The following is a 23,101-nucleotide window of genomic DNA, read 5'->3' as shown; positions in this document are numbered from 1 at the left end:
GCAGATTGCGTTATTTTAAATTGTTTCTGCTTTTGCTGTTTTACTGTTAGAGAGCCTTAGGACATTTGGTTTACACTGAAAAGTGATGTACCGTATTTTTTGCTCTATAAAACTCACTTTTGCCCTCCTAAAAAGTTAGGGGAAATGTGTGTGCGTCTTATGGAACGAATGCAGCCTGCGCAGCTATCCCAGAAGCCAGAACAGCAAGAGGGATCGCTGCTTTCACTGCACAGTGATCCCTCTTGCTGTTCTGGCTTCTGGGCTTCAGAATATTTTTTTCTTGTTTTCCTCCTCCAAAAACTAGGTGCGTCTTATGGTCTGGTGCGTCTTATGGGGTGAAAAATACGGTGCCAATTTGAGATATCAGGGTGTGTACTGTAAGTGTGTGAAGGAGCGTGATTGCAGCCTTAGTCCAGCTTTCTGCTTGTGTGTAAACCCTCCATGTGAGTTGTGTGTGTGTGTGTGTGTGTGTGTGTGTGTGTGTGTGTGTAATTTGCTCACCTCCCTGAAGCCCCAACTCCAGCTTGTGGGAGGTGACAGTCTGAAGTAGGGAGCCTAATCTACCCATGGCATTTCCCTGCAAAACAGTTCTCCACTGTAGAGTGGAGAAGGATCCCTGCTTCACACAATGCCCTCCATGACATCTCTTCCACTTACCAAGACACGTGCCAAGACAACGGTTGAAGCTTAGTGTGGACCGACCACCCCACTTGCCAAGTTCATGTGGACGACCTACATCTGAGCAGACTACGTAAACAGGGCCTGTGCTTCTTCATCAGTGATGCAGAAAAGTGTTGACTAAAAGACGCCAGTATGTTCTGAACCAAAAAGTCTGTTGATCAGAAAAAATGCAAAATGGCTAATATTTTAAAAAAGCTCCCTACTGTACATTGTCCAATTTTGATCCCCTCACTCCCAGTTGTAACTCCTTTAAACATTCTATTGCTCTACATTGCAGCAGAGTGAGCTTGGCTTGGTTGTTGGCACCACCGTGACAATGAGTGTTGTGGCCCCACCTGCACTTTCCAGCTTTCAGAGTGTAAACAAGGAAAGAAAAGATTTTAAAGAACCTAATACAAGCTGTACAGGGATATAAGATACACAAAACACCTGAGCTTGGAGATTAATTGACTCTAAACATCTGATCTGCATGCGTAAGTGGAAGAGATGTCATTAGCAGGAGTCAATTAGGGCTTAAATGGTTTCAACAAATGCTGGCTCATAGTATTTACAGAAGCTCAGCAGCGAAGCCACATTTCCCCCATTTTCGTAAACTCTGTAATTTAGCATTTGGTGGAAAGGAGTCATATCCTCTGGCTTCTCATAGCATTATGAAATATATTTCAAAGCTCCACTAACAGGCATCTAAATAAATAAATAAATAAATAAATAAATAAATAAATAAATACATACATACAATTTACACATATCTATTAGCAATCACATCCCCAGCTTGCTATTCAAAATAATATAATAGCAGCCCTTTGGACTGAGACGAAACATCCATTTACTCTAGCATACTGTTACCCCAAAGTGATCTGGCAGGTACTGGCTATGCACATGCCAAATATTCAAAGCACATTTAAAGCGCTACTAATCACCGAGCTGTAGTTTGCTAAAGGTGTCAGGGACTGTAGCTCTCTATAGGGGGTAAACTATAGTGTGCAGGGTTCTTTTTTTGGTGGAGAAATGTGCTTTAAATTTGCTTTTAATGCATGGTGGGTATGCACTTGGTGGAAGTACACAAAACAGACACTAAGGGAATAGATCTCCTGCACCGTTGCTACCCTAATACATGGCAGGACTGACCCTACTATGTGGCAGGGCGAAGCAGCTGCCTCAGGCGACAGATTATCCGGGGCAAGGAGCAGCAGTGAGGTGTTGGGAGGACAGAGCGATGCTTGCTGTGGATGCCACGTATGTAAAGAAACCACACATACATACACACTGGGCTCTGTTTTCAGAATATGTATTTACTGTACTGTATTCAAATAAATGGGGATAGAACTTGCTCCTTAATTGTTTTTGTTGAAAGATTACAACTGCTTCCTTTTGAAGCAAAGGCATTACAGTGGTACTTCAGGTTAAGTACTTAATTTGTTCCGGAGGTCCGTTCTTTTTTCCTTTTCCCCCGGAGGTCCGTTCTTAACCTGAAACTGTTCTTAACCTGAAGCACCACTTTAGCTAATGGGGCCTCCTGCTGCTGCCATGCCGCTGGAGCACGATTTCTGTTCTCATCCTGAAGCAAAGTTCTTAACCCGAGGTACTATTTCTGGGTTAGCGGAGTCTGTAACCTGAAGCATATGTAACCTCGGGTACCACTGTATATACATGATCAGAAATTCTAAATAAAACACATAGTGGTTGAGGGGTCATGACCTCAGATGTAAGGGGTGGTTCTAAATTGGTGTAGTTAAAGGAGGGGATGACTACAAAACCAAGATAGTTTTTCTCCTTACCCTACTGAGTAAGGGAAGGGAAGGTTGTTAGCTTTGGAGATGTACCTCTCATGTTGCTAAACATGTCAAACAATTTGGACAATATATTTCAGTGTCCTCCAAACACATTACACTCTGTGAACCTTTTTATTTACTATTGCATTTTCCTTTTAGTATAAAACAGCAGCCACGATACAGCACTTTAAGCAGAAGATAATGAGTCATTAAGAGAAGATATTCAGTAAATACCTGCATCTGTGTTTAGGCCATTAAAATGCCCTGGAATTGTTTAGTAGTTTCTGCTGCAAAGGAAAGTATGGCACATCCTTGATCTTAAAGTGGTTTGGGGCTAATGTGTTAGCATTCTGGATGAACAGATTCGGTCCATGTTTATCCTGCTGCACTCTCTGGCAGTAATAAACCTATCAAGTGATTAGACTTGTGTCAACATAGAGGACTACATGGTGGCCAAAATACGCTGAGGATGTTGCGTGTAAGTCCCCATGAAAACAGTGGATACTACTTCTGAGTAAACAGATTTAAAATTATGCAACATGTTAGCAAGACTAATGTAACACAGTGACTAAGGGTGAAACTGGATGTGACTTTTATCACGTAGTTTGGTGCTGCATAGCTGTTTCTTGTTTAATAAATGGGGTGGGGTGGGGAGCAGGACTGGGAAATTGGCACCGTGAAGGAAGCTTTAACCCCCGGTGTTATGTACTGAAGTTCCCCCAGCAGGGGGATACTGTAGATAGTTTTCACTCAGGTCCACATATGCAAATAAGGGATTGAAAGTGACGTTCAGTGATTGGATAGTTACAGAAAGTTGTTATAGTTGCGTTGTACTGGAGCTCTATATAAGCAGGCTGGCTGAGCCCTTCCGTTCAGTTCTGTTCAGGCCTGTGAATAAACAAGAACAGTTTGAAAAATCGCTGTGTCGTCTGATATGTTCACCTACAACTCAACACCCTGCTTGCCTGAGTCCCAGTTGGAATCAAGCCTACCCCTTATGCCTGCTATTCACTATGCAAGAAAAAAGACAGGTATATGGACATGGAAATAGGTGAGCCTGTATTTTATTTTGACAGCCAGCACAGTAACCCATAAGATAGACCCCTACCCCTAAGTTAGCCTTGCAAATTGCCGTATAACTCTGCTTATGTCTTAAAGGAGGCTTACCTCTGAATACTGTAGTTCTGCAATTGATTTATCTAGCTCTGTAAAGAGACTTGCTTTTACAACCGAGTATTTCCCCCTTTTGTCCCATTAAAACCTTTGAAGGGCTGTCTTTTGTGGGGAATTATATTCCGTTCTTCTCCAAGGAGGCTCACCTGGCTCCTTCGTTACATATCTTTAGATGCCAGGCATTCCTCTTCTCTCAGGCCTTTGGCTAATTGAGCAGTCTATGGCCTTTTGAAATGTGTTTGTGGGATGTGTGGATTGGTTTTGTTTCTTATTAGGGCATGTGTTTTGTGTTTTTATATAGTAAACTGCCCCGTGGTCTTCAGATGAAGCATGGTATAGAAATTTAATGAAACAAATAAATGAATAAATTCTTACCACAGTGTAAACTTTAGCTCTTCCTAGATCTGTTACAGTTTCTGCTGCAAGACACAAGCACCATGGCCAGCCCCACCGTTAGGCAAAGTGAGGTGACTGCCTCAAGTGGCATAGAGTGTAGTAGCAATAGCCCCTGGCTCTTCCTCCTTAGCTCCCCAGCCATTTGTGGCATCTCCTTATCCCTCATTAAATACTCTTATTCACAGACAAGTCCTACTCAACAGCTTAGTGTACGTAATCTTACATAATAATCCTTGGATGCATTCTCAGAAGTGCCAATGAAAATTTATACTTGTGTCTGTTGGTATCATTTCTGCTGCCATTGCCCAGATTTGCTCATGTTTTCAGCACAACAATAGGATGTAACGTTATCATGACAACAAATGTCAGTACTGTATTATGACTGCTGGGGGGGGGGGAGGCTGTTCAGAAGCTGCTCCAAAACTGTTCAGAAGCTTCCAAACTCTGGTTAGATGCAATGCACTACATAAATATTTGCTTTAGAATGACACTCCAGAGAGATGTGCAGGGAATCTTAGCCCCTCTACATTGCTGGTGGTGATTCAGAGGCTCCTAAAGTAGAATTTAGCTTGTAAACTGTACTTTGTTGTTAAGCCCGGTGCATCACAGTCACAAGAAAAGAATTTGAGTAAATGTCATATCAGGTGATTCACTGTTACACTTCCCAAATATTACTCATTTGGGGTGTGTGTGTGTGTGTGTGTGTGTGTGTGTGTGTGTGTATGCCTGCATGCAAGCAGGCTGTTAAGATCCAACTAAAGAAGGTCTTAATAATGACAAAATGGAAGTGACATATGGTTGGCGCTTGCCTTGTTAGGGTATTAGGATTTCCTAGGTGCTCTTGCCTCAAGATAATTGTCCTTTTGTGATCACATGCATAGCACAGCAAAGACTGATAAAATTGACATGCACAATCATATGGATTAGGCATGAGAAAACATAAGACATTGCTAGGGGAAATCTTATCAAGTCTATCCTTGACTCCCTCTCCCCTACTGTAGTTTGTGCACATAACAAATGGGTATATACTGCTTTGGTTTGGAATATAAACCTCTCCTCCTCCAGCTTAGCAGAACATGAGATCAAGTGTGTTATAATTAATGGACTCAGGAGATCTGGGTTTAAATGTTTGCTCAGCCATGAAATTCATTGAGTCGGTCATTATATCACACCTCAAGTAGCTGTTCAGAAAATAAAAATGGCCAGAGCTCATGTGTGCTCTGCTGAGCTCTTTGGAGAAAAGATACACTACAAACATGAATAATAAATAAGCATGTGTATTGGTGGATTATGCTGATGGGTGTGATTAATAGAGATAATATATTTTTTTATATGCTTTCTTTTTTTCTAGAACTCTAATTGTTGTTGTTTAGTCGTTTAGTCGTGTCCGACTCTTCGTGACCCCATGGACCAGAGCACGCCAGGCACTCCTGTCTTCCACTGCCTCCCGCAGTTTGGTCAAACTCATGCTGGTAGCTTCGAGAACACTATCCAACCATCTCGTCCTCTGTCGTCCCCTTCTCCTTGTGCCTTCCATCTTTCCCAACATCAGGGTCTTTTCCAGGGAGTCTTCTCTTCTCATGAGGTGGCCAAAGTATTGGAGCCTCAGCTTCACGATCTGTCCTTCCAGTGAGCACTCAGGGCTGATTTCCTTAAGAATGGATACGTTTGATCTTCTTGCAGTCCATGGGACTCTCAAGAGTCTCCTCCAGCACCATAATTCAAAAACATCAATTCTTCGGCGATCAGCCTTCTTTATGGTCCAACTCTCACTTCCATACATCACTACTGGGAAAACCATAGCTTTTACTATACGGACCTTTGTTGGCAAGGTGATGTCTCTGCTTTTTAAGATGTTGTCTAGGTTTGCCATCGCCTTTCTCCCAAGGAGCAGGCGTCTTTTAATTTCATGGCTGCTGTCACCATCTGCAGTGATCATGGAGCCCAAGAAAGTAAAATCTCTCACTGCCTCCATTACTTCCCCTTCTATTTGCCAGGAGGTTATGGGACCAGTGGCCATGATCTTTGTTTTTTTGATGTTGAGCTTCAGACCATATTTTGTGCTCTCCTCTTTCACCCTCAATAAAAGGGTGAACTCTAATACATGTTGTATAATGTCTAATAGAACTCTAATACATGTTGTATAATACCTTTTCTGCCATCCTGCTCTGCTTTATGCAAGGCTCGTTTTAGGTTGAACATTATCTAAACATGCCTATGTCTTTGTTTTGACTTAGTTATACTTGAGGAAATTCACCTTTTTTGTCATCTTGTAGGGAAGCTCACACACTTTGGGAAGCCTTGTTTCATAGTACTCCACCTATAGGCAGATGCTCAGATTGTTAAATTTAGTCTGTTAATAAAATTCAGAGGCAGTTTTACACTATTGAATTGCACAGGAAGCATTTCTTTGGATCAGTAGTACTTCGTAGAAAATTTTGTTTACTAACATTCAAGTTAAAGAGCTTGTATGGTTTTTATATATAAAAAGGAGATGTTCCTAAATTAAATTATGTATTCCAGATATTAGCACCTTTCACTTGTGGCAAAATGAACAAAATGAATGAAACAACTGGAAGATTCACCAAAGGAAATTTATAAGAATTAGTGAAATTCTAAATACTGTAAGTAACTTTTCCAGTAAGATTAAAGAAAGTATAATCTTCCCAGAGGTATTCAGCTTCTGACTCCCTGCAGAATGAGTATATACCATGATGCCACCTGCAGTAAAAGCAGAAGCACTACATTAGTCTTTAATTATTATTTCTGTAGCAGTTGAAGAAGCCTATAATTTGTAGTCCCCTTTCTTACAGAGTGCACACAGTCTCCAAACAAGTTATTGTGCATTTAAACATGCACTCCATTTGAGACGCATGTAGTTTATCCCAAAATAAGGAACATTAGTGGAAAATAAACTGATTGTTGTATGATTGTATACAGTGCTTTTTTCAGGGGGACGGGGATGCGGGACTACACATACCCCTAAACATTTTGTGAATCTAAGCGTGGCCTCCTTGAGGGGCAGTATTTCAATATGAGTAGGAAAATGAGAGTACCCCTAAACAATTTTTAAAGAAAAAAAAGCACTGATTGTATATACTTATTTCCAGAGGGGTAGCAAAATCAACAAAGTCTTGTGCCACCTTAAAGACTCACACATTTTTTTTATAGCATCAGTTTTCATGGACTCCAGTGCACTTCACTTCGTGCATCTAATGAAGTGGACTCACTAGGTTCGTCTTAATTTTAATTAAATGTCGCAAAGCCTTACACTGCACCCTGTGCAAGCCTCATTTAGTTATGGGACTTACTTCCATTTAGGCAGGTAAAAGGACTGCAGCCTAACAAGGGAGCTTACTCCCAGGTAAACGCATATGCCCCTGACTGTAGGAGTTTTTGAATGAATTGGAAATTGCAAGGGGACATCTGCTTCAGGAAAGCGACATTGAAATGCACTGAGCTGCTGAAAGAAGCTGCTGAAATAAGCATCCTGATTCTGTAACTAAAGAAGCTCAACGCGCGCACAGCCCTCCCCTAAGAAGAGCAACTCTCCGCTCGTTGTTAGGCCGGCTTTATTTTGTCCCGCTTCCCTTGCCGTCGGTCTTCGGGAAGTAAAGGCTTCCTCAGCCGATGGGATTCTGGGAGTTGTAGTCTCTTCACCCCAGCCCGCTCTGTAGACGCCCAGCTGTAGGGGCGAGCCTGGGAACTACCGCTGGCATAGGCCGGTGTGTCCTGCCGCTAAGATGGCGGCTCCCTTGGTGCTGGTGCTCTTGGTGGCCGTGACAGTTCGGGCCGTGCTGTTTCGCTCCAGCCTGGCCGGGCTCATCTCGGAGAGGGTGGAGGTCGCGTCCCCTTTAAATGCCTGGAAGCGAGGTGAGAGGCCTGAGGTTAGGAGGGGGCGGCGGGGGGAGGTGGGCATCTTCGCCCGCTCCTGGGTGGCTCCCTCGAAGGAGGGGACCCCAAGCCCTCCTCGTGGGCTGCCTTCTGACGGCCGGACCCAGAACCTCTCGTGGGAAGGGGGGTGGGCGATTTGCAGCCGCCCTTCGGCCTGTGCCCTGGTGCTAAGCGCTCCTTGGGCGCGGAGAGGGTTTCAAAAAGTGCACCCGCGGGATAGGTTGCCAAAAGGGCTCCTCTTCCCATTGAATAGCAGAAGCCTTTCTTCGCATGGAGAAACAGTACTGTAATTAATAGGGGGAAACTTCACCTGTTGAATTTGTTTGTTTTTTTCAAAAAAAATTATTGATTCTCCAAAAAAATGTAAACAAATAAACAAACAAACATAAATCTCAACCGTATTTAAACCAAACTTAGTAACATTGTTAAGTGACTTCCTCGTACCCCCCTGGTTGAATTTCAGTGTATATCATTTTAACGGTTTTCCAAAACCAATATTCTTATAAAATTAACTTAACCACTTAACATATTTCTTTCTTTCCAATACAGCATTAAACATATTAATTCATCATATTACATATTTAAATCCTAAGCCTATCTGGTATTTGCAAGCTTTTCCAATTAATTTGTTTTATTTCTTTTTACCTGTTCTTCAAGTCCCAAGGGCACAGGAGTTTGCAAAGTAAACGAAACAAAAATAAGTTAACTCTGTTTTCTCTCTGTACGGTTAATGTCTGCAGAAAAGGGCCACGTGGTAAAAAGGTGTAAATAGGAAGAGGGCTCTTCTGAGCAACAGAAAACAACCTGCTGAGCTCTAGTCAACTGTTTGCTGTTGTTAAAGGTTACAATTAAAGCCATTCGAATTTCTTTTTACTTTATTTCTGTCCTCCTGTATCCCTGTGATCAAATACCACATAAGGCACATAGAACATTCAAGGGGTGTTTACCCAGCTGCTACCATCAAAAGAACTGGTAGCTAAAAATATGACTTCTCTTTGTAAAACTTCTGTTATAAAAGAAATAATAATTTGCTTTCTCTGTGTTAGTTAATAATGGAAAACTCTGGCAACTGGAAGTATGTCATCTGACAACTAGTACGATATAATGTACCAGTTATATCAGACATAGGCAAACTTCGGCCCTCCAGATGTTTGGGACTACAATTCCCATCATCCGTAGCTAACAGGACAAGTGGTCAGGGATGATGGGAATTGTAGTCCGAAACATCTGGAGGGCCGGAGTTTGCCTATGCCTGAGTTATATGAAATGCATATGTATGTATGTATTTGGTCAGGAAAATTTTCAAAACCAAAAACAATTCAATTCAAAATGCTGTTTTTGACCTTTCAAGCGCATGCAACAGCAATACCTGAAGGATCACCTCTCCCCATGAGGACCAGCCCATGCCCTGCAATCATCATCAGAGTGTGTTCTCTGTGTGGCCCACCTGAGAGAAGAGTGAAGGGTGGCAAAACAAGAAGGGGCTTTTTCAGTGTTGCCCCTGCATCTGTAGAATGCTGTTTTCAGGAAGGTGCTCCTGGTGCCATTCTGTCAGTTTTTAGGTGCCATGCTAAGACTGGTTAATTAAAGTTGTCTCCTGTGGTGATGCTCATCAATTAGTGGGATGGGTAAGACTTTGCCCATATGAATTTACTCTTGGATGAGAATTTCTATGTCTTGTGTATTTAGTCTTTCAAATTTACTCTGATTTTAAATTGTTTTTATATGCTGTGATTTATTGTTGTCAATGTCACTTTAAGACTTTTTAATGTAAAAAGCAACTCGTGAAACAGAATAACTAATAAAATAATAATACATAGGGTATGTTTAAGTGGTGAATTTGTGTTTGGATCTATATGAGTGAACCCTCACTATTTTCAATCTTGGGCATTTAAACATTTAAACCAATAACAGCGATTTTGCATGTTTTTTTCAGTGGTTGAGGGGCTAGCCTTACTTGATTTGGGCGTGTCTCCATACTCTGGTGATGTATTTCATGAAGTAAGTATGCAGTGATTCATTTTTATAAAATATATTGAAATGCTATTTATCTTGGAAATTCTGAAGTCAGGAGGATATGGTAACTGATGTGGAGGGTCTTTGAGACACTGCACAGAATCCTGTTAATCCCTTCTCACTTCTGATAGGATGAGATGGGATTGGCTGGTTTTAACATTTTGGCATCATGCTAATTGGTTATTTCTGGTGATTTGTCATCCTTGGGCAGAGCAGAGGTTGCATTGTTTTTGTCCTTGGTATATTTTAATTGCTGCAAATTTTTTTTTAAGAAAAAGGTATTTAATAAATTTACTGAAGTTATATGTGAACATACAGTTAGTGTAACAGGGCAATCTGGGGAATGGAAGGGTTGTCTGCATCTTTCATATCCTCATCCAGCTTTTCCTCAAAGTACTGTGGAAGTTACTGAATCTCTGAATCTCAAGTAACTGATACTCAAGTAATTTATTCTTTTATTCTGTTGTTATTCACTCTGGAAGTTTATTTTCAAATGAAAAGACTGCTATAAAATATTAATTAAAATAAATGAGCCGATACAATTCCACATTGTGAGTGAGAATTGCATACAGGGAGCTCACAAAGATCTGCTCAGGACTGGTCCAAGACTTCCTGAGGCAAAGGTCAAGATGGCAACCTTTCCATGTACAGTACATGAGTTGCCCAGTCTGACAGCTGAATTTTATTTCAACACTGGTGATGGTACAATGCCAGCAGTAGCAATTTTAGGGCAGTAGGCTGGCTTAGGAGTGCAGGCCAGGCCATGTGACACACACAGCTCTGTCTTCCTATATCCTGCTGCTTCTGTCTGCTCCTCAGAACTTGCCACCTGAAGTGGCTGCCTTACTCTTACTCTGCCTTACATTTAGAAGACATCTGAAGGCAGCCCTGTTTAGGGAAGTTTTTTATGTGTGACATTTTAATGTATTTTTAATCTTTGTTGGAAGCCACCCAGAGTGGCTGGGGAAACCCAGCCAGATGGGCGAGGTACAAATAAATTATTATTATTATTATTACTCTACCTAATACTAGGGTTGGCCCTACTCCCGTTACTCCGATCACCTTGATACAAGGAAGGAAATACCCAGGGGGTTTTTTCCCCAGGAACAGCTTTCCATAATTTTAATTGCTATATAAACTTCTTTTGGATGGGAAATCCTATTTGTCCAGTGTAAACTTAGAGAATTTGTTGTTATTTTTTAGCCTGAAGAAGGCAGTAGCTGACCTAACTATGCATTATCATTGGAGCATAACTAGAAATGTAAAAGCAACTGGTGTTTGCTCCGTAAGATAAAAGGAACGCGGGTGGCACTGTGGGTTAAACTAGAGCCTAGGACTTGCTGATCAGAAAGTCGCCGGTTCAAATCCCCACGACGGGGTGAGCTCCCATTGCTTGGTCCCAGCTCCTGCCAACCTAGCAGTTCAAAAGCACGTCAAAGTGCAAGTAGATAAATAGGTACCGCTCCGGCGGGAAGGTAAACGGCGTTTCCGTGCGCTGCTCTGGTTCGCCAGAAGTGGCTTAGTCATGCTGGCCACATGACCCGGAAGCTGTACGCCGGCTGCCTCGGTCAATAAAGCGAGATGAGCGCCGCAATCCCAGAGTCGGCCATGACTGGACATAATGGTCAAGGGTCCCTTTACCTTTACCTTTTACTGTAAGATAGAATTGAAATTAGGCTGGTAGCTAAAGTGCAATCTTATGCTTGATGGGGGAAGGGGCAGAGCTTTCTAGTTTGGCCCTATATGCCACCAAATTACTCCTTATGCAGATAGGCTCTATAATTTGGGAGGGGAGGCAGGAGATGTTCTCCACCTATTCCCATCCCCAACACTTTCAGAGTGTGAGGAATGCTCGCTTGCCTCTTCACCAAAATGATATTGAAGGGCAATTGGTTATTTGTTTTGGAGTGGGGGGCAAGAAGAGGGGCACAAAAGAGTTATCCTCCCCTTTCCTCAATGCTTGTGAGTCCCTTCTTGTAATATTAAAGGCAAAGGCACAGCTTCTCCAAAGAGGAGGCTGTGGGGCTGTTCGAGTTGCCTTTGGGAATAACAGTCCTCTTCCTTGCCCTTCTTTGCCTATGTCAGTACAGTGTTTATACCAGAGGTCAGCAGACTTTTTCAGCGGGGGGCCGGTCCACTGTCCCTCGGACCTTGTGGGGGGCCGGACTACATTGGGGTGGGGGGGAATGAATGAATTCCTATGCCCCACAAATAATCCAGAGATGCATATTCAATAAAAACACACATTCTACTCATATAAAAACACACTGATTCCCGGACCGTCTGCAGGCCGGATTTAGAAGGCGATTGGGCTGGATCCAGCCCCCAGACCTTAGTTTGCCTACCCATGGTATATACTCTTGTGGGGCACTTAACAAAGTACACAGGAAGTCAGGAGCAATCATAAACGCCACAGCTCTAACATCAGTCACAGCTGCAGCATTGGTTGAGTTGCAATAGCACAGATATGAATGATATGTGGATTAGTGGTTCTGCATTACATGTCATGCCATACTCTGAAGATACCATGGGTTGCATTCAACTAAACTTTACTCTGAGTAGACCAATTGAAATTCATGTAGGTCTATTAATTTCAATAGGTCTGCTCTGAGTAAATGTTAACTCAATGCATCCCTAAGTAACACAATTATATGAAGCTAAAGTGTAGATTTTGTGTCATTTCCAGGAAATAGTGTGTTTGTTTGTTTGTTTGTTTGTTTGTTTGTGTTGCTTTGATTTGAAAGCAGTTTGCTCAGGTTAATTGTATTTCTCTCTTTGTTTCCCCCCTTAGACTCCACTAATAATATACCTCTTTCATTTCCTGATTGATTATGCTGAGCTAGTATTTATGGTAAGTATTTCTTTCATTTTCATCCACAGCTCAATTGCCTCCCTTTCAGAGCTTATTCCTTGTTTTATTGAGCATGTAGAGTACACTTTCCTATATATATATTGTACTCTTATAAATTCACACACACAGAGATATATATATGAATTTCTAAGAGTACAAAATACAGAACTGAAGAATATAAAACAAAAAAGTGAAAGAAAAAGAAGGGAAAAATTAGATATATTACATCAATCCATATTTTTGTGAACCGCCCTGAGACCTCTGGGTATCGGACAGTATATAAATTCAATAAATAGATAATTCTGTTCCATCGACTTCCCATCCATCCTTCCATGGCTCCCGAAAGTTTCCCATTCCTGCTGCATATGCTTTCTTTTCCCTAACTATTCAAACATTCAAATTCTACAGTACACTTTCCTAAACAAGGTGGTAGTTGTAATTTTTCCTCCAGAAAGCCTTTGATTATATGATAGTCTGTCGACATGTGGCATATCCTAGAATGCATTAAATCTATACATATTTTTTCCTTTTTAAAAAAAGTTATCATGGGATGTTTGCTTGCCAAGAAAGACAGAAGTGGAGAGTTTATAAATCCCAGCTTTATTGCTTTTTATACTGCCTTAGAGATAATAATAATAATAATAATAATAATTTTTTATTTATACCCCGCCCTCCCCAGCCAAGGCCGGGCTCAGAGCGGCTTACAAGCAATAATAAAAACAAGTTGAATGATTACAACTTAAAAACAAAATTAAAATACAACATTAAAATATTACAACATTAAAATAAAATGTAGCCTCAACGCAGGAGGAGAAGCAAAGAACAAAAGAAAGGGAGGGAATCAAATTGGCTCCAAGCCAAAGGCCAGGCGGAATAACTCTGTCTTACAGGCCCTGCGGAAAGAAATCAAATCCTGCAGGGCCCTGGTGTCATGAGGCAGAGCGTTCCACCAGGCCAGAGCCAGAGTTGAAAAGGCCCTGGCTCTGGTTGAAGCCAATCTAACATCCTTAGGGCCCGGGACCACTAGGGTGTTGCTATTTATGGACCTTGAGGCTCTCCGTGGGGCATACCGGGAGAGGCGGTCTCGTAGATACGAGGGTCCTAGGCCGTGAAGGGCTTTAAAGGTCAAAAGCAGCACCTTAAATCTGACCCTGTACTCTACCAGGAGCCAGTGCATCTGGAAAAGCACTGGGTGAATATGCTCCCATGGCAGAGACCCCGTGAGGAGCCTTGCTGCAGCATTCTGCACCCACTAATCTTAATTTACTGTGTGATAGGGGTTTGCTGCTTCACAAACAAATACTTCTGCTATCTGGTTCTAGTCTTGCCTGAATTTAAAAAGACCCGCCCGTGATAAATTTTTCTTTTCGTTCCAAGTATCGGGTCACAGCTGCAATTATCACACATTTAACATGATGGCGTGGATGAACTCTGAAACAGAGTTTGTCAAGCTGTTTGAACTCGCATGGGCCTTGATGAATGAGCTCCACTGTCGACTAGGTTCTCAAAATGCTCCGTTTCCTAGATCCTTCCAGGGAGATTGATGAGCCAATGATACTGTTTTACCTGGGACTGCCTTTAAATGTGATCTAGAAACTTTCGTTGGTTCAACATAGGGCTACAAGATTGTTAACTCTGGGACTGGCTGATATGATCATATTACACCAGTATTTTACCATCCGCGCTGACTTCCAGTCTGTTTCTAGCCCAATTCAATATGCTGATAGTGACCTTTAAAATCTTAAATGGCTTTGTGCAGACAATTTGAAGGATTACCTGCTCCCTGGAGGCCTTTCTCTGGCTTTTCTGCAGGTACTCCTACCAATTGAGATTTAGTGGGTGGCTTCCAGAGAGAGAGGACATTTTCGGCTATGGAACCTCAGTTCCAGACTATCTGCCTTACTGCCACCTGGTGCCTGAATTGTGGGCTCTTTGGTGCCAGGCAGATACCTTTGTTTTTTCTCATTTTTTTAAAATCTTAAAATTTTCAGGACTTTTAAGGTCTTTTGAACTGCTGTTGTTTCTCATTGCCAGTTTTTAATCAGTATTTATTCTTCTGCTGGCTTTATACTGTTTTGGATTTTATGCTTATGCAGTATTGTGGTTTTTAAAATTTTGTCTTTTTACTGTAACCCACCTGAGGGTATACTGGGAATTTTACACTTGAGATGTATATTTTTAGAACCCACTTTATTTCTGAATTTTATGTTGCTTTAAACTGTTCTTAATAATGCGTCTTAATTGTTGTAACCTGCCCTGGAATCTTGGGGTTAAGGGTGGGTAGTAAATTGTGGTTGTAGTTGTTGTAATAATAATAATAATAATAATTTTTTAAAAAGGGTGCTGTAGAAATGAATTAAAATATATAAATCAACTCATTATAATTTAAACTTACAGGTAGAAAAATACAATTTTAATATGTTTTTGGCCCTTGATGTTTGCATTGCTGAACATTGCAAATTGCAAAGCTGATGTTACTTTTTAAAAAACATTTTGTAAAGTAATATGTTTCATTGTGATCCTTTACATTCTCAAGTGTTTTTCATTAATATTGGTGATATTTTTTTCAGATTACAGATATGTTGACTGCTGTCGCTCTCTATTTGGCCGTTCAGGATTACAACAAAGTTACGGTAAGTAAACATGTGTCATTTGTTTATTTGGTTACTGTCCACATTGATAGGGCATTTGCTGTGTGTTGTCTTCGCTTTCCTCATTTTTCTTTCTAATAAGCATTTTCTTTACTTGTTGGGTTACCCACCTGCTATGTGGTGTAATTTGCGCATCTGTTGTGTATGAATATCTGCTCCCACATATTGAAATTTACTGTCACAGATCTTCACAATAGTTACATTATTTTGCAGTCATTGAGTACTGAAACCACACAGTATCCCTCTCACACACAAAGAGAAAGAGAGAATATAAGAGGGAAGCAGGACAATAATTGGGCAAGAGAGGGCAAAAGGCTGCATTTGACTCTGCTCACGAGCTCCACTTTTGTTACGTTGCTGCTGGATTTGCATCCAAATGCATTTTTGCAGCATAATGTTGGAGTGGGAAATTAGCCTTTCTTAGGCACGTGGCAATACCTGCACCCACTCTTTCAGTTTTTTCAATGCTGACTGCAGTGCATGCCTCATGTGCAGTAAGTAGGCAGTGCAGACAAGGTCATACAGCACTCGCTGCTTTTCTTGCTGTTCCCCTTTGCCTTCCCTTTGCATGAGCTGTGCTTAAACCAAGAAGCGTTTAATTGACTATAGCTTCCCATTTCATCCAAACTGGGAGACCATAGTTGCCAGTGCCATAACAATCCAGGACATTAAGTCCTGGTTTGAAGTTGGGTTAATATTCTAGCTTGCTTGGAAGCTGGTGACCATAGTTTCCCAGTTTGAACGAAAAATGGGAAACTATGGTTAATTAGAGATGTTATGGTTTGTTTGCTCACAACAGAAAGCAGAAAGGGACTGTGGGTGCAGGGGGGAAATATTGTAAATATTTTGGCTTCAAGGTATTATTGTCCCAACTCAGCCTGTCTAGTCTAGTATTCCAGCAGGACTGATTAATCCATACCAATCCCTTTGAAATACCATTGAATGGAATATGAAACTAAAAACCCTCTCTGGAAAGGAGAGGATAATACTTTCCTTATGGTCAGTAGAAGAGATCCTTAATATAGATTGATATGCCCATTATCTTGGTGAATCATTTTCCAGTACAAATAGGAGGCAGAGATACACAGTCAGTATCCACCCAATAAATCTCAATCTAGATTGTGACTTGACCTTTTCCTTATTAACTCATGAAAACTGAAAGGAAACTACTGAAGCTGTAATTGCTTGCAATTCAAGCAGTTTTGAATGCTCTCTTCTGAAAGGTCAGTATTGATTTATCTAGCGAGTGACATTTTAAATATATAATTACATCAATATATTTCTGAAATTGTCCTCAAATGAATCTGATGCAGTGTTGAGGGGGGAAACTGCTGTGGTTTGTAGATGTTCATGTCACGCAATATACGGTCGTTCTGCCTGTGAAAAGCTAGTAACAAAAAAATCTAAGTTAAGTACTAAGTTTATAAGCTTTGGGCTATAGTAAAAAGAAATTTTCTTCAGGCAGCACAATAATGAGGCTCGGTAACTTATACAAATACAGTGATTTGTGACATCTCATTTTTTTCCCCTATCCAGTTTAAGAAGCAAAAGCTACTAATAGAACTGGATAAATATGCACCTGATGCAGCTGAGCTTATTCGGACCCCCATGGAAATGTACTATATCCCTCTCAAGGTTGCACTGTTGTAAGTATTGCCTTCAGTGGGTAAAAATCTTCTAATACACAGAACGTTTGTTATTACTAATTATATTGGCTTGGATCCAGAGAAGTACTAGTGGAATCTTGTTCACACAGCTGGGCTTTCCTGTCTCCTCATTCTGCCAAGCATACCATCTCCTAACCAGCAAACTATGGTTTGATTACGACAGGAAATAATGAATTATGCCCTGTCCACGAGGGGAGGGGAGGCCCGGGAAGAAAATGGCATAGAAGCCCACTGCTCATTCACAGTTCTCAAAACTATGTTTTGGAGCATTGTCTGCTACACAACCATCCTGTCCATTCCAAAGGTGCACAAGACCGTTATGGTTTGTGGTTTTCCCCTCTCTTTTCCCCCAGTAAACATTTCTGCCCTTTCCTTCTTGTCCCTCCAACAAGAGGGAAAGAGGATGAGCTTCATGAACCCAATGAATAGTGTACTACCTTCTGCTAAAATTGCAGACTTCTTTCCCAAAACTACCTTCACAAGTTTGACTTTCAGAAACAGAGAATCTCTCCTTCCTCCTGCCCTGATCCAGTTTCTTGAAGGAGCTGCCTAGGGCTTATCCCAGGATAGCACCCAAGGAAAGGGCTTTTAACTCACACACCTTATCTTGCTGTGTCTTTATTACTAATAGTTTTATTATAATGGTAATGATTCACCCAGAATCTCACCTACTGAGCAATAATCTATCTGTGCGTCCCTTTTGAGCCTAGTGAAAAGAAACAACTGAATTGCTCATTTTTATCATTATTAAGGAACTGTATCTTAAAATAATTAAAAAGAACCATCCTCTGGAAGATATACAGTGATGTGTGTGTGCTTTTTAATCTTGTAATCTCTCAGCCGCTCTAACTCAGCTGTGTTCAAGGCTTGCAACACCTCCCACAAAGCCTGCCACCCACACAGTTGCAATCCAGCCCATTGTAAGTGTTCTCCTGTTAGCACATAATTGTCCTTGAATCATCTTCTCTGTGTTCCCTTAATTTCTTTAATAAAACCTATTCAGTGGCAGACCATATTTTTTCTTAAAGATGTTGCATGCTATTTTCTCCCTGTTTTTACTGTTTATCCATTACCAAATGTGGAAGGACAAGTATTAGTAATTGTATATTAAGAAATGGGGCCTCCATCAAGGTGTTACTCATCTCTCAGTAAGACTGCTTCTGTTCAGTGTGCTAGCCAACCAGCCAGCTAGCCATGCCCTCTTCCCCCAGGCCATTCCACTCAGTCTTTCCCCAGTTTTCTATTTTTCTTTTCTTGCAGAAAACTGAACATGCTCAGTCCTTATTGAGCTTTTCTGGGAGGGAGCTGCCCCTTTGGGGTCTTCCTGTACTCTGGCAAAACTCAGGGTTTCCCTGCGCATTTTGATACCCCCCTTTTGTTTCTCAGTGACCATGGTTAGCTACAACAATGTTTTAATATTCTGTTGGGAGCTGCCCAGAATGGCTGGGGAAACCCAGGCAGATGGGTGGGGTATAAATAAATTTTTTATTATTATTATTATTATTATTATTATTATTATTATTATTATTATTATTACATTCACCACCTGAATTTACAATTAGAGGGAATGATAGGTAGGTGAAGTCTCAAGGTCTGAAAGGCTCGCAGCCTGACAGTGCAATCACATACACGTCTGCTCAGAAGTACATCCCACTGGCTTCATTCCCAGATAAGTGTGTACAAAATTGTAGTCTTAGTCAAAAAGAATATGCATAAATGAAAGAAGAAATGCATAGGGGGAAAGGGAAAACATAATCTTTCTAATACTTCATCAACCTGGTTCCCATGTAACGCTAAGCCAAACCATGATGTATCTTACGTAAGCAAACCTTGGTTCCCAAAGAGAACATGGTGGCTACTCTGGTCCTGCTCTGGTCCTATCGCTACCATACTGTGAGCTAAGCCATGCTTTGGGTCAGGGTTACATTTGACAGTGGGCTGATGGTTTATCTCCCCCAGACAAACCATGATTGCTGAATCATAGGAAACAAACTTGGCTACAGCTCATGGTTTGTCTTGAGTCACAAACTCTGGTTCAAATGTAATGCTAGGCCAAACCATGGCATAGCTCACAGTAGTGCACCTTCAGCAGCGAGACCGGTGGAGGAGCAAAGCAACCATGATCTTTTCTTTAGGAACCCACACATTTGCTCGTTTGCACTACTAAACCATGGTTTGGCTTAGTGTTGCGTGCAAACTGAACGAGTATAAAATATATCAATCCAGCCCTTTCAAACTCACATTTTTTTGTTCCGCTACATATAAAGTTTCCATTCCTCTACCCATCCTAATCTCACCCCCTGCCAATCTCACTTTGCGTTCAAAAGGTCAGTTTCCCCTATTACATCATCATGCTTCCGAATGAGATTGCATTTTAAATGTACTCTTTCTCCTCTAACATTCTCCTTTCCTCCTTAGACACTTGTAATTGTCTTGTACTGTGCTGGAAAATAGGTTTGTCTGCAAGGGCAGTACTTAACTTGGCAGGGTCCCAAAGGTACCATTTCAGTTCAGGGTCTTGGATGACAAAGCATGCGCAACCCAGAAATAAAAAAGAGATGGCAGAATCCTGATTGCTTGGGGTTTGTTTTAACTCCTTATCTGCAGCTGCTTATTTTATACAGTGCCCTTAATGTACAGAGTAGCATAAGCAGAAAGAAAAAGTACAAGTCTCTACCCTAAGCAGCTTATAACCTCCTTTTGATGAAGGAGAAGGAAAGGAGAGGCTAGATAAGCAAAGGGTGAATGTGCCAATACAATTATGCATACTTAAGGTTTGTATCGGGTGGGGATGCGAATTACAGGGTTAGGCCAAAGGTTTCACAGAAGAACCAGGTCAGAGGAGGAAGTGGGAGATAGAGTAGGCATTCTGGGACCTTGACTTTGCGTTTTTGCTCTTTTCCAGTTATCTCTTGAATCCATATACTGTGATGTCTTGCGTTGCAAAGTCCACTTGTGCCATCAACAATACCGTAATTGCATTCTTCATTTTGGCAACGATTAAAGGTAATTGATCTGGGGGAAACGGGCATACCTCTCAGCTTATCTTTTTATAACAGTTGAAAAATGTGCCACTTTAAATGCGGAAAATAAGTGTGTGGTTGTGTTTGAGCTGTCAGGCAAACCAGATCGCAGATAGGTTTGTGGTTCTGCAGTCTTTGATGTCACAACTGAAAACCTTTTCGGTCTGAAGGCCACATTCGCTTTTGGGCAGCTTTCTGAGAGCCACATTGCCAGTTGTGGGCGGGGCCAGAGGCAAAAACGGACTTCCGCTTGCGCAATGGTTCTTCATCCCGCCCCCCCACATGCCCCCTGAAATTGGTTTGGGGTGTGTAGTATTGTCAGGTTAAAAGCACACAGAGGGAGGAGAGGGAAGACCATTCCATCTGGCTATCTGCAATGCTTACATGGAGGGAATGTTTGTCTTAGCACCCTTCAATCTCCTTTTTTGACCAAATGCTTCCATTTTAGAAGCCCATTTGACTATGGAAATTCTAGTGAATATTAGCTGTTGCAATTATTTTGTTTTCCTGTTTTGCAGGTAGTGCCTTGCTCAGTGCTGTATTTCTGGCCTTAGCAACATACCAGTCCCTGTACCCTCTCACCTTGTTTGCACCAGCCGTTCTGTATTTATTGCAGGTAAACATTCTACAAGAGCAAAAGCTATGTTTTTAATACGGCTTCTGCTATCAACCATCAGCAAACAGAAGCTGATGCAGCAAGCACAAACTGATAGGTACCAGAATGGCACCGGTTGCCAACAGTTTGCAAGACTTCCTTGGGGGCAGACGGCTCAAACTGGAAAGCAACCTGCAAGTTGTTTTCAGCTCATCTTGTCTGAAACAGAGCACTCTTCCATTCTCTCGTGGCCAATGTTACTGAGCAAATTGTGAAACGCCAGGCATTTGCCTGTGCTGATCTAGCTAAAGTGGGGAGAGTTTTGATGACTGTCTTTTCTTCTGAATCAACTAAGTCTAGGAAGGCCCTACAGTTGGCAACAATTCTCTTTCTTGCCCTTCTGTAGAAGATGACAAGCATCCGGCTTCTCTCTTTCTGAATGTTGATCTGAGTCCTTGAGGGAGTCAGATGCGGTTGGAATCTTGAATTGTTCATGTATATACACAGCCCTGTAAAACAGATTAAATGAGATTCTCAGAGGGCACAGGATATTTCCCCAAGATTTGGGGATTGATAATAAAATTTTGCAAACCATTTTTTAGTGGTTTTTAGCCCATTGTTACCCTACCATTCCCAGATATTTAGGATTTTGCACTATTATTAAAATACAAGCGCCTTCTGTATTACAGGCGCTCTTCCATAAATATGCAAACCCTGATCTGGAAAAGGTGGGTTTTTTTCATATTATATGTTTCCATTTCAAAAAACTTACTTTGCGATGTTGTTTGTTCCCCAATAGCGTCAGTTCATACCAGTGAAAATGAAAAGCAAAGGCTTCTGGCTTTACACCATGCAGTATGCAGCTCTGTATTTGGGAAGCCTGGTGGTGATTATTTGTCTCTCATTCTTCCTCCTCAACTCTTGGGATTTTATTCCGTCTGTGTATGGTTTCATGTAAGTAGAACTTGCACTGGATCTATCCATCTATAAAACCACCGTCCCCCTTAAGAGCTTCTTATTGTACTTGTGAGTTCAGAACACAAAACAGTAGAACAATTAAAATATTGAATTAAGCCTCCTGTTGTTAAAAGATACGTATGTTTGTTCAATGTCATGTTAATTAGGGGTGATTCATTGCTAGGTGAATAGCATAACTTCATTTATCTGAATGGTTTGGAAGATAAACAGTTTGGAAGATGGTTTGGAAGATACTGGATAAACGAGCTCAAGTAAATTGATGTACAGTACTAATTATGTAGCGCTGTACTGGCATTTTAACTGAGGAGCATGCAGTGATGTTTGGATAAGACGCATTTATAAGGCTGAGATTTGTTATAATGGAGATCCTGTAAATTAAGAGAAGCTGTGTTCAAAGGCTCTTTAAGAGCAGTTGTGTGCTTCCCATAGACATCTGATTGGCCATGGAGAGAACAGGACTAGATGGGCCCCTGGCCTGATCCAGAAGGACCATCTTATATTCTTAATTCAAGTAGTCACAATTCCTGGAGAAAGCCAATGTCTAAGAGGAGTTTAGATTATGTGTGGATTAAACATGGCTCAATGTATTAAATGCTAACAAGAAAGGAAAAGCAATAAACAATACCCGATGTTGCTCTGCTTGTTGCATCCTTTAGGTAAGCATAGCTTCTGATACATAGTTCAGTCAGTAGGGCGTGAGACACTTAGTATCAGGGTCATGGGTTTGAACCCCACATGAGCAAAAGATTCCTGCATTGCAGGGGGTTGGACTACATGACCCACGTGATCCCTTCCAACTCTGCAATTCTGTGATTCTATAAGGAGCACTGCCTCAAAGGCACCAGTTCTTTGGACAGGTTATACAGAATGTGCTTGCACACAGTGGGAAGGTGAGAAGCCCCACAGCCTCCAGATATTCCAACCTGAAATGTTAGAAATGGAAAGATGTGGAACTAAATGTTTGCCCCCAGTGCATTGTGTTGTTGTTGTTGTTCCTCAGAGTCATTATTGTTTACCTAACACAGGACAACGGTGTTCCTTGAATAAGCCAATAGGTGTCACTGTTTTCCCACAGAAATAAATTTGTGGTTGAAATGGAACTGCAAATGCCATAGTGAAGATAATGGGGGAAAGCCTAGCTTTGGGTGGGTGGGAGAGGCAATGCTTTGTTTATTTTTTATAAAAATATATGTATTGCTTTTCAAACCAAATTGTTCCCCAAACAGTTTGCAAATATATATACAAAAAGCTAAACCACAGTTCAGTGTTATAACTAGATGAAAAACCAGACCTTTTAAATAGTCCAAAGTACTGCTAAACCCAGCAGAAGCTGACATGAGTGTGGCAAAAAGAGAGAGAGAGAGAAATACAGACTAGCTGCTAAAAGCAGCAGTAAAAAGATTG

General features: G+C 41.3%; 1 protein-coding gene and 1 long non-coding RNA gene across 2 annotated transcripts in view; one reads left to right on the top strand and one right to left on the bottom strand.

The window, feature by feature from the left end:
- The first annotated feature begins 7,694 nt into the window (after positions 1 to 7,694).
- Positions 7,695 to 23,101, top strand: part of PIGU (phosphatidylinositol glycan anchor biosynthesis class U) — a 28,862-nt gene continuing 13,455 nt past the window's right edge. Inside the window, exons 1-8 of the mRNA XM_053393966.1 lie at positions 7,695 to 7,895; positions 9,853 to 9,917; positions 12,724 to 12,783; positions 15,354 to 15,416; positions 16,971 to 17,080; positions 20,007 to 20,107; positions 20,643 to 20,740; positions 21,519 to 21,673. Of these exons, the coding sequence (XP_053249941.1) occupies positions 7,766 to 7,895; positions 9,853 to 9,917; positions 12,724 to 12,783; positions 15,354 to 15,416; positions 16,971 to 17,080; positions 20,007 to 20,107; positions 20,643 to 20,740; positions 21,519 to 21,673 (782 nt within the window). The 5' untranslated portion in view covers positions 7,695 to 7,765. The remainder of the gene's footprint in view (positions 7,896 to 9,852; positions 9,918 to 12,723; positions 12,784 to 15,353; positions 15,417 to 16,970; positions 17,081 to 20,006; positions 20,108 to 20,642; positions 20,741 to 21,518; positions 21,674 to 23,101) is intronic.
- On the bottom strand, positions 21,138 to 22,578 carry LOC128416341 (uncharacterized). The gene is made up of 3 exons (XR_008331192.1): positions 22,323 to 22,578; positions 21,492 to 21,742; positions 21,138 to 21,228 (listed from the first exon to the last, which is right to left on the bottom strand). It is a non-coding gene; the product is annotated as an uncharacterized LOC128416341 (long non-coding RNA).

Source organism: Podarcis raffonei, chromosome 6, assembly GCF_027172205.1.
Source record: "Podarcis raffonei isolate rPodRaf1 chromosome 6, rPodRaf1.pri, whole genome shotgun sequence".
Lineage (NCBI taxonomy): Eukaryota > Metazoa > Chordata > Lepidosauria > Squamata > Lacertidae > Podarcis > Podarcis raffonei.
Note: the sequence above shows the minus strand (reverse complement) of the source record. Positions and strands in the feature narration are given on the sequence as shown.